Raw genomic sequence first — 12,381 nt, forward strand, 5'->3', positions numbered from 1 at the left:
TTTTTTCTATTTCGTAGGAAGCGGGGTCGTGCAATGAAGGGGGGAGGGGGGAGAGTTAGGTAAGAAATAAGGTTTTCCTAACTAATCATAATATGATGGAGTAGGTAAAAGGTAGAGACTTAAGTAATGAAATAGGCGAGTCTGTTGTATGAATGTAAAGGTTAACGCTAAAGTAGGCTGCTATTTTAATAATATATTTGTTTTTAATCATCTAATCCACTGCAAGAATAACATATTTAGTTAAAAGTTTCTGACCCAAATTTCGTTGCACCAATATTCTATTGTGGTAGGAGGGCGAGGGGTCCTAAAAAGTCATTTTGGGATAGTCTATACAATTTTATAAAACGGTATATAACGGGTCGAGTAGTAGAGCGCTTGACTACTTATCCCGAAAGTCTTGAGCTCGAGTCTGTCCACCTTGTTCTAAAGGGTACCTGGCTTTATCGAGTCGGTTGGACATAGTACTGACCACACCATTAATAATAATACAGTTGGATGTAGCATTGTTTTTTTTTTCTATTTCTAGTGCATTTGCTTAAAAGACTATTTAACTTTAACTATTCATTAATGGGACTGGCAAAAAAAAAAAAAAAAACATTTTTCTTCTGTATTTTCGGCAATGTTTTGCCTAGGTACCAACCCCCCTAAATGGTGTCACCCGGTGCGGTCCGCACCCCCCCCCCCAACCCAATCCGCCCTCGCTACACCCCTGGATTAAGAAACGTCATACGGGCTTGAACCCAGGATCCGAACTTGAGACTTTCGGGTTAACATATGTGTTCTCTAAACTGATAGTAGTACGGGTTGATAACTTTCACTATCTGCATAGATCAGGGTTCCCAACTCCGTGCCCGCGGGCGCCATGGCGCCCGCCGAACGATTCGTATGTGCCCGCCTCTCACTATTCGACAGAGACAGATTTTTTTTCATAAACATTATTGAAAGCTTGAAGGGGATGGAAATCGAAAGTTTGAGGGGGGGGGGGGGTGCAAATCGAAAATTTGAGAGGGGGAGGGGTGCAAATCGAAAATTTGAGGGGGGGGGGGGGTGCAAATCGAAAGTTTGAGGGGGGGGGGGGCGTGCAAATCGAAAGTTTTGTCCCCAGGTGACGGGAAGGGTCGCTACGCCTCCGGAAGGAGTTTGTCGATTTAAAATAGGTGGTGCCCGCCACCCTACCGATATTTTAGAATGTGCTCTAGAGTAAAAAAAGGTTGGGAACCCCTGGCATAGATTATTTATGAACGGTTCTTCTCAATTTCACGATTATACAATGCATTTGTTTAGTCACCACGATTGTGGTATAGTTCGTTTAATCAGGGGGGGGGGGGGGTCGGGGGGGGGGGGGTGCAGGGGGGTGACACCAAGGCAAAAAATAGCAAAATATATAGAGAAAAACTTGAGGGGGGGGGGGTGCAAATCGAAAATTTGAAAGTTTGTCCCCGGAAAGGGTCGCTACGCCTCTGGGGAGGGGGGGGGGTGACACTATTAAGCGCCACACCGGGTGACACCCGACCTCGCTACGCCACTGCGTTAAGTTACTACCTATGTGATATAGTGTAGTTGCTACCTATGTGATATAGTTCAAAAATATTGTTTCAAGTCCTGTACATTATTTTCTATTTATTAAACACTCCTTTAAGTTTCTCAAGTGACAACAAGAAAGACATCCATAGAATATATAATCTTTATTCACTTGCAGACAGCTGCGATGCAGGTACTAGACTGAATGATTAACACAAACATTAGCCTGCTATGTCACCGGATATAGTAGAAAAATCGACATTTAATTTTTATAAAACAAAACAAATAATATACAAAGACTATGTACCATTAAAACAAATGGGTTTATAAAAACAAACGAAGGACAATCGTTAACAAACAGGTTAGTTAAATACTAATAGGTAGACTAATATTCATGTCATTATGAATTAGATATCTCTTAGACTAGCGGAATGAGATTTCCAGCCCATGTCGAACCCATAGATTGAGCACTAACAACAAGAGTTAGAAATTATAAGATAGTGTTACATATCAAAGCTCAATACCAAATTACCATACATAGGCCTACCTCTTATATTACAATTTAACTAAAATGATAAACCATCCACGCTACCCTCGTTTTATTGAATTTCCAGCGGCTGGGGGGGGGGGGGGGGGGGCGGGGGGGACTTATAAGAATGTTTCTTTATCTATTTCGTCTCTGGAGTGTCTCCTAAAAGATCTATGAAAAACTGCTCTCAAGGCCATATAACACACAAAGGTATAACATCACACCACTCATTCGTGTAATACAGTGCTTAATATATGCACAATCTATTACACAACATCACGTTTCTCAATAAATTTCAACAGTCATTTCTGGAATTATTTAAGAGACAGGTGTTAAAAAAATATTTAAATAAAATGTCATGTATATTTTATTTTCCTCTTTCTTCTCTCCATTCATGACCTTCCCCCCTCCCCCTCCCTCAACACATTACACTCTTACACACACTCTCTTCTCATGTTATAAAAAATGTTACAGTATTTGTTATCTATACAATTTTCTCCTCCGCCTCCGTATTGGACACCAGTATCACAACCTCTTTCTCAACTTTTGATTGTCTCCGCTTCTGAATCCACATTAAAATATTACTCAACACCATTAGCAGACCTGAGCCAAACATGCAGGCGCCGCCCATGTAGAAGGCGCTATCAAACGACCCCAGTGAATCTCTCAACGCCCCTGTCGAAGATAAAAAGGACATGATATAACCAGATATAAAAATAACATGATGTAACTTGTATGAAAAAAATAAGTCAACCTGTTCAAATATTCGGATAAGTTTGAATAGATTGTGCAAGAGAAAATAAGTGCAAGGCTTTGTTATCACGTACCATAGCCTATTTCGTTTTGGACAAAGTAGGTTTGTGTTTTCAATGAGCAGGCTATTTTTAAACTTAACATGGCGTATGTTTCTTTGTTACTGTGTGAAATTACTATCAAGATCAATACGCACACATTGATTTTACTTTATTATACATTATTACACTGTATTTATTTGGTATCGCGTATACAGTATACAGCACGAAAACCCTACCCTCGTCTCAAATAATATAACTTAATATTTCCACGACTTATTATACTTGGGGAAAGGTGGGTATAGTGGGTATCGCAATGTTCGCATTCATTACACCAGTACAACCGTACCTAACCTAATCGTAGGAAAATGCAGGGTACACGGCGCTATCAAGCCAGCGAATAAGAATTGAATGGCGGAGATAAAACAGTGAAATCAATGTTAAAAGAAAATCACAATAGACCTAGGGCAGTTTGTGTGTGCTTTTTTCACGTTTCTTTGTAAAGACAAGTCAGTGTCCTACTTGTAGAAATGTGCAGCAGAGAGTAGATGTTTCTGGGATGCTAACTAAAACCATTCTATATCATTCTCAATCTGTTTAAGGTTTGCTGCATTTTGACGATTAAAAGCTTGAAGCAGAAATATAGTAATCTAATCAAATTTTAAGTCTTGGAGGATGCTTTAAAATATACATGAATTTAATGTAGTGTGAGGTGGACCGCTAGGAAACGGATAATAATATTAAAAAAGAAATGGAAGTCAGATATGGTCACCTCAAATTTTTCCCCATTAGGCAACTTGAACACTTCACCCCAACCCACTCTAAGAATGAATGTATTCTAGAATAACTATTAATGCATTTTAAATTGCATGCGAGATAGACCTAGTAGTAACCTATATATATATATATATATATATATATATATATATATATATATATATATATATATATATATATATATATATGTGTGTGTGTGTGTGTGTGTGTGTGTGTGTGTGTGTGTGCTTCCAGTGAAGTTAAAAAATTTGTATTTTACCTGCAAAAGGTGGACCTATAAGACTCCCTATTCCCTGAAAAACTTTGCTGATTCCCAGAGAACTTGGCATGACTTCTCTCCCCAGAATGTCTATGAGTACCACCATCTTCTGGGAAATGAAGGCCCCGGTCATGAACCCGTAGGCCGAGCTGACCACACAGTACGTGGCCAGACTGTTCAGAGACGGCACCAGGAGAGACGCTCCGGAGATGAAGAACAGCAGGGAGGTGAAGACGTAGGGTCGGAGCGGTCGGCACACTTTGATGTCCATGACGAAACCTTTAGGGGAGAAAATAAAAGTTGTAGATGTTGTTTTTTGCTAAAATAAAATAATAATGAACTACTGTGATTCTAGATTGTGGCGTCGCTAGGTGGGGGGCGTAACCCGAGAAAATAACTGAGGATGTCACCCCACCCCCTCTAATAAAATTGTAATTTTTTTGGTAAGGTGTCACCTCACTCCCATCCTATTTTATCATATTAATTAATTGGATAAATCACTCTCTTGATAATACTTTTAAGGTTGTTTTTTTTATTTTGCGTCACCTTCTAAGTCATATGACTTGGTATAAACCGCAACCCCCGCCCTCGCTCCGTGACGGCACTGATTGTAGATAGAACCCATTTTTTGGAAATTTACAATTAGAATTAGAAATTTTAGAATATGAGTGACAGTTTAATTGCATAAGGTACTAGACTGGAACCCACAGGGGAAAAGTGAGTAGGCAGACCAAGAAAATCCTGGAGGAGGGCTACAGAAAGTGAAGCAAATGAAAGGTGATTTACATGGGCCCCACTCAATACAGAAACGTATGTTTTGTAGTATTTTACTCTAAAATGCACATATTATATAGACATGTTAAGATATGGATATATTTAGGGAAATAATGACTCTGATATTCATGACAATTAAGAAAGAAGAATTGTTATGTTATAAAAACTGCTAATCTCATATAATTAAGTGACCCATTGTCCAACTAGAAATAATTTCAAATTTCATAAAAACTCATACATTATTAAACTGACATTTTCATAGCAGTATTACTGTTATTGGGGGGGGGGGGGTCTCTTGCCCTGTATTTATGCCACCTGTGAGCATCGCAAAGAGGAAATACTACATTAATACACCAAGCACCTCACTTCCATATCTTAGCTTAGAATCCAAGTGAATTATTCCTTTTTTTTCAAAACGATTAGAGAAAATAGTGTCCTCACCAAAAGCCATTCTCCCGAATGTGTCCAACGCCCCTGAAACAGTCAACACCAAAGCTGCCTCGCGTTTGGAGAGTCCTTTCGATATGGCCATCGCCGGGAGAAAGGTGAAGGCCGTCTTGAAGGCGATCAGAAAAAACATGTTGCTGAGACAAAAGATCAGGAAGGGGACGTTTTTCAGCAGGTGCCAGTGAAACGCTTCCGGTTTCTTGGCGTCACCTTTCCGCTGGTACTCCACGGGGAAAATTATCGCCAGAGAAGACTGCAGGCAGTTTTGTTTCTTGCGCGGTCTGCGCAGATCAGGAAGTGATGCGGAGATGTCGACAGACGAGCGACTGACTTTACCAGGCTCAATAGTGTCTTCTATGACCAGTTCCGTTTTGTTATCAGTTTTTTGATCGGTGCTCCTGTCCACTGAGTTTTGTGGAGTGAATTTTCGCTGGCGAGAATCGCTGTTGGATGATCTATTTTTAGGTGTGGCTGTCAGTTTGACGCATTCTTCTTTATTGGCTAGCCTCTCTTTTCTTAATCTGAAGGTAAAAAATTAATTTAAAATAAAAAAAGAATATTAATAATACTGAGAACTAAAACGGTTATGTTGGAAAGGAATAGCATTAAATTGGCAAATAAAAGATGTATAAAAACATTAAAATCCACTGAAATAAGAACAATAAACAGACATTCTTTAGATATAAAAGGAAATTCGCTAGTTTCTAAAATGAGCTTGGGATTTTTAAAGCAACTAAGCTTGTACTGTTTAATCTGAAAATAAAATTTGTTTTGTGTTTTAATTATTTTTATTATGGCTCCATAGTTTAGACCATTGAATAATAGCGCATTGGAAATCCAAGCACAAAGCCTAGGGCCTAAGTTGAGAAGAGCCAGATGTTGTCCATGTATCAGCCCCCCCCCCCCCCCCCCCACACAGCTGGTGGACCCAAGTGACAGGACATTACCTGTACAGCTTAGAGTCAGCAGTGTCGCAGGAGCTGCCGAAATGAAAACACTTGGTAACCCTACCGCCCAAAGGGCTCAACTCCTTTTTGATTTCTGAGTTTTCTCTCGTAGATGGGTTGCTGTCCCATAGCTGTTGAGACTCATCTGCCTTCGAGACTTTCGGCTTAGCAATTATGTGCTTATCCGCAGCACCACTCCAACCCTAATTAATTTTAATGCATATTTAGAATACATGACTTTATACGGGGGTCAGTCGCCCACGAACACTTTGGTACAAATGAGACTTACTTGTCAGCCCGAAGAAATCTCAAATGCATGCTGAGGGGACGAAGTAACATTGCGGTGACTATCCCATTCAATTCTATGGCGCCTATTATCAGATAAGCACCCTGTGTTTAATAATAAATGTTGGCTATATTAACAAAATTACATATATGCCTATATATATATATATATATATATATATATATATATATATATATATATATATATATATATATATATATATATATATATATATATAGGATACATTTACAAAACTACACATATAGCCTATATATATATATATATATATATATATATATATATATATATATATATATATATATATATACACTTTTATTATCGTAATTGCTTATTTGTGTAGGGAATTGCTTTATCAACTGATTTTGTAATCTACTTAATCTATAACTTCCTTGCATACATCCTATCCCAGTCTTACCGTAAAGCCATATACCTCAAACAAGATGGTGACTAGTGGAACGATGGCGAAAGACCCAAACCCCACCCCCGACATGGACAAACCATTGGCGACGCTCCTGTGTTTGTCGAAGTACAGGTTGATGAGCAGCACCGCGCACATGAGCCCGCGGCCAAGACCTGCATGAAAATCAAATGAAAATAAAAATAAATTGGTGACAAGTTATTTTACAATCAGAAATATCTCTTAACTATTAGACGGGGGCTTTGTTTACTACACACGATTATGACAATTAAGATGTATTATAATCCCACTATATTCATAAATATATTATGGCACTCTCCTATTACCCCAAAAGGCTCTCTTGTGTGAAGGTTACTTATATCAAGTGCCGCACTGAACAACTTCCCCAAGTCAAATTAAGGGAATTAATCCACAAAGAGTTACTTCGCGTATTTGCTTCTAATTAATGCCCATAAAAAGCATTGTTTTATTTTAGTCACAACTGTGGGTTGTTATTAAATTTCGTTAACTAAAAATTTACATTTTTTATTTCCGTAAAAAGTTTACATTGTGCTTATTATACTTCAGCTTTGACTGCTAACTCGAACGTCTCGAGTCTGGATCCTGGGTTCAAGCCTGTGCGACGCCCCTGAGTCCACCCAGCTTTGAAGGGTTACAGACTCACGAGAGGCGGCTGGAAACAGGTTATTAATACAGATAAACTCTACTTCATCTGTCCCTTGTGTCTTGTGTACGAACGGGAAAAGAAGGAAATAAATTAGATTTCAATCAATCATGCCACAGACCACAACACAGCGGTATTATTTTACACGATTTAATATTATTCACATTTCAACTAATACTGAACTCACCTCCCAAAAGGGCTGAGGAGAAAAATAAAAAGTAAACATTGGGGGCGAACCCGTTGAGGATATAGCTAGTTGAAGATAGCAGGATGGCAAGGATTAGAGCAGTTCTCACACTGTAGCGATTGACAAACGCCCCACACAACGGGCCTGTAGGAAATTGTATTATAGGTTAGTGGTTCCATATAACTGGAAACATGGACTGGATCAAATATAAATCGTTTCTTGTTACGGTTGAAAACGTGGGTGATTTTCACAATCAAAATAGTTTTAGTGAACAAACTTTTTTTTTTTTAGATTTTTCCATAGTTTCAAGAATTTCTGATGTTGACACAATTCTAAACACTATTTACAATACTGTATGTGTTTGTATGCACGGAATTTTTCAATACTTCAAACAACTAACTGAGTAATTAAGTTAAAAATAATCAAATTAAAGTTGAAACTAATTGTTTGATAATATACCATTCAAACAACTCCAATGGACCGACAATAGAAATATCATTACGAGATATACAACGTGGATGTCATGTGGTTGTCACGTGGTTGTCACGTGGTGCATTACGTGGTTGTCACGTTGTAGTCACATATTGTATTACGTCAAGTTTAAGACGGTACTCACCCATGAAGAAATTAACTGTTGACATGAGCGAGCTTGGCCAGGCCGTCAGTTGTGCGCTGGAGTGGAATCGTTCCTGGTACTGGAGGAAGAACAGGCCTTCACTGCGTGCAAACCCACCTGTAGATAGATGTAATTAGTGAGTCTAAGAACAGGCCTTCACTGCGTGCAAACCCACCTGTAGATAGATGTAATTAGTGAGTCTAAGAACAGGCCTTCACTGCGTGCAAACCCACCTGTAGATAGAGGTAATTAGTGAGTCTAAGAACAGGCCTTCACTGCGTGCAAACCCACCTGTAGATAGAGATAATTAGTGAGTCTAAGAACAGGCCTTCACTGCGTGCAAACCCACCTTTAGATAGAGATAATTAGTGAGTCTACTTGAAAACATAGTTAACACAAACCCACCTGTAGATAGAGGTAATTAGTGAGTCTATTTGACAACATATAATGAACACAAACCCACAAGTAGATACAGGCAATTAGTGAGTCTAAGAAAAGATATAATTAACATAAACCCACCTCATATAGAAGGGGACGAAGTGGTAGAGAGCTGGACTGCTAAACCGTAAGTCTCGAAATCGAATCCGGGTTCAAGTCAGTAGACCGTCCCTAAGTCCACCCAACTCTGATGGGTACCTAACTCACGTTAGGGAAAGTAAAGGCGGCTGGGCATAGTGCTGACCACACTATCTCTGTATATGCCGAGGTAACAGAAACAATTGAACTCTACTTCACTTGCCCTATAGACCGTCAGGTTTGAAAGGGAACTTAACTTTACTTTTTTACCTCATATAGAGGTAATTAGAGAGTCTTTTTCATATAATTAACACGAATGGACCTGAAGATAGACATAATTAAAGCCCATTTTTTAAAAAAAGATATGTATTTAAAACAAACCTATCTGAAAATAGACATAATTTAAAACAAACACTCCTAAAGATACAGTTATTTATTTTAAGCACACAATTAATAATTAAATTATGCAAATAACTAGACAGTTTATGTTTAAATTGATATGAAACAAAAACATAAGAAGGGGTGGGGGGGGGGTATAGGACCTACCTCTTTATTTATATGCTTAGCTCATTGTATGAGTCGACATATCATTCTTTGCATACTACTAAACAGACAATTACAAATTGCTGAGATAACGTAAAACCAAATATGTAAAAAAAAAACATATTTGACGGAATGCGCTTCACCAGCACATACTTGATGAATCTTACACACTATGAGGTAATGTGGCTTAGAAGTAGTCCATACATGACGCCACCTTTACGACATTTTAACCTACGAATCTCCACCCCGAAGTTGCGACTTACGTTTTTGAAAGAAATAGTCTCTTGGTAAAATTATATGTTCTAGGTCATGGTTAAGTAAAAGCCTATTTAAAAAAAAAATCCGAAGTATCTGTAAAAATTCAGTTTAAATGTCACCCCCCCCCCCCTTTTTTTTTCCAAGAGTGTGACGTCATTAAATGGACGGCCCCTTTCCCCAAGCCTATGAAGTATGGTCCCTTAAATACTAAAACATGGCGAAGGCAGTTGTCAAATGGGACCCCCCCCAAGCATATAGAGTAAGGTCCCTTACCTACTACAACATGATTAAGAAAGCTGGCAACAACCCCCCCCACCCCCACCCCCACCAAGCATATAGAGTTAGGGTAAGATCCCTTACCTACTAAGACGTGATGAAGGAAGCTGGCAAACACGACCACCCATCCATATCCTCCATCCGGCGCCTTCATCAAGTTACTCTCCTCCTCGTTACCATCCTCTTCCTCCTCTTCATCGCCCTTCTCGTTATCCTTGTGTTGACCCACGTCACCGTTTTCATCTACTCCCTCATCGAGAACAAAGATTAACAGTTAATTAAAGTTCCTTTGATCTCCTGTATAAATAAACTCATGACTTATAAACTTCCTGTATTTCAAAATAAAAATCACCGGTAAGGCATTAGTACAATATCCAATACAGTTTATTTTTTATTTGTTAATGTTAGATTTATTATATCAGGTAAAGGATTAGGACCAAAGTTAAATTTATGCTTAAACATATTGCATATTAGGATCAGGGTTATGGGTAAATTTAACATCAGGGTCAAGTTAAGATATTTATAACACCTAGCACAATAGCCTCGAAAGGATCTTGTCATTAGTAAATGGTAAAGATCCCCTCCCCCCTCCCTCTTTACATCGATCAGCTGTCTTTACCATGCACAGATAACAAAATCTGACGAAATGGTATGTCAACAACTACTTCTCTCTCTCTATCTCCCCCTCTCTCTCTCTCTCTCTCTTTCTCTCTCTCCTCAGATAATGTGCACCAACAATCTACAAGTCACGTGGTCACATTTACAGGTTATCAACCGAGTACGTTCGTACGAAGTCAGGTCGAACCTACCCCCTTCCCCCCCCCCCCCCTTCATTCAAACTAATTACTAGCTGATATAGAGGGGAAAACATTTATCACTAAAACTAGTATGAATTCAATAAGTTATTAGGAATTTGGACTATTAAGTGCATCTCTATGTGATATTAGGGATGTAAAAGAAAAGTAAGGTTCCCTTTTTTGAACTTGACGGTCCATGGAGTGAAGTAGAGTTCACTTGTTTTTGTGACCTCGGCATATGAAAGGATAGTGGGATCAGCCTATTTGGGTACCTATTCGGGTACCTATGGTGCTGAATATCATTATTCGGGTACCTATTTGGTATTCTATAGTATTGATTTGACCCTCCTAATTATTTTTTCTGTCTAATGAGCCAGCTACGACTAGACTACAACAGACAAAATGTTCAAGTAAACGTTATAGTATGTAGCATAAGAAAACACTTAAAGATATCGTTACACTTTGATAAAACGCTTATATTGAATCTCTTTAAGCTGTGCATTGATAAAGGCAATTCAGTGACAATGAATTACATTACTACGTATTTAGTTTACGATAAACGATACAACGTATATCTTTTTCTCTCTCCTTTTTTATGTGTTTTTTTAAATAAATGTATGATTGTATTTCTAGTTACCACCTGACCCCTTTTGGAGATCTTTAACACCTGTAGTCCCCTTATCAAAATCACACATACACAAACACACACAAACACACATATATATATATATATATATATATATATATATATATATATATATATATATATATATATATATATATACATACTGTTACACTAATAGTAACAACTGCCCACATCATCATAGTTGAGTAATTTGAACATTTGAACTTGACTATCAACAAACCTTTAATAAAACTAACAAAGCAGTTTAATTAACGTTATGTTATTAGACTGCATTATAATCTCTCAAAATGGTACTTTATTATTTAACTAGATAAATAATATAAGTCAAAGTACTAAGTATAGTCTTATTTAACATTTGATCTTACAATATTAATCTGTTCGACATTTTTAACTTAATCGTATGATTAACCCAAATGTCATTATTATGTATTGCAGCATAAATCAGTAGTATTAACTTGGATTAGTGTGATCTATTTTAAACATACAGATTACATACTAATTGTTATTATTTCACGTACAAATTAAGTTCTAAATTGAATATACAAGTACCGTTTAGTATCGATATAAAAATTACCTAATAATTTAAATATGAACGTTTCTTTCTCTATTTAAATATATAACTTACCTTCGCTTCTGAAGAATCGATTATAACATAGGAATCGTTGTCTTTGATTCCTCTAACAGAATCGTTAGCAATGTCTGGATCTTTAGTGGCAGACTGTACATTCGACACCATCGTTAGGGTTGAGTGGTCTTAAGTTCGTCTGCCAGTTTGTGTGGATGTGTGACCCATGTGTCGTCTGCTGCACGCTGCACTTTTTGATGTGACGAAGTAGGGACGGTTTGTAAACAACGGCGACAAGGCGTGACCTATTTTTTTTCAAGAACGTCCTGCCATGACGCAAGCAGTTTTCTGTATGTCGTAGGGCCTATGTCAGGATTTTTTGACCCATATGTATATGAATATATATATATGTATATATATATATATATATATATATATATATATATATATATATATATATATATATATATATATATATATATCTCTATATATATAGCTTAAATTTAGATTTTATATAACCTATATATATATATATATATATGT

At 37.6% G+C, this 12,381-nt stretch overlaps 1 protein-coding gene across 1 annotated transcript; it reads right to left on the minus strand.

The window, feature by feature from the left end:
- Positions 1 to 2,572: 2,572 nt before the first annotated feature.
- LOC131945804 (monocarboxylate transporter 12-B) lies at positions 2,573 to 12,102 on the minus strand (the record flags this gene model as incomplete). Its single annotated transcript, XM_059306403.1, is given in 9 exon segments — positions 2,573 to 2,725; positions 3,878 to 4,156; positions 5,093 to 5,619; positions 6,335 to 6,435; positions 6,768 to 6,925; positions 7,622 to 7,765; positions 8,238 to 8,354; positions 9,915 to 10,080; positions 11,899 to 12,102. Coding segments are annotated over 9 exon segments (1,756 nt in total), but the record flags the coding sequence as incomplete, so codon positions are not given.
- Positions 12,103 to 12,381: the final 279 nt, after the last annotated feature.

The sequence above is a fragment of the Physella acuta genome, unplaced genomic scaffold (assembly GCF_028476545.2).
Source record: "Physella acuta isolate Inbredline_101_S28 unplaced genomic scaffold, ASM2847654v3 ptg000534l, whole genome shotgun sequence".
Classification (NCBI taxonomy): Eukaryota; Metazoa; Mollusca; class Gastropoda; family Physidae; genus Physella; species Physella acuta.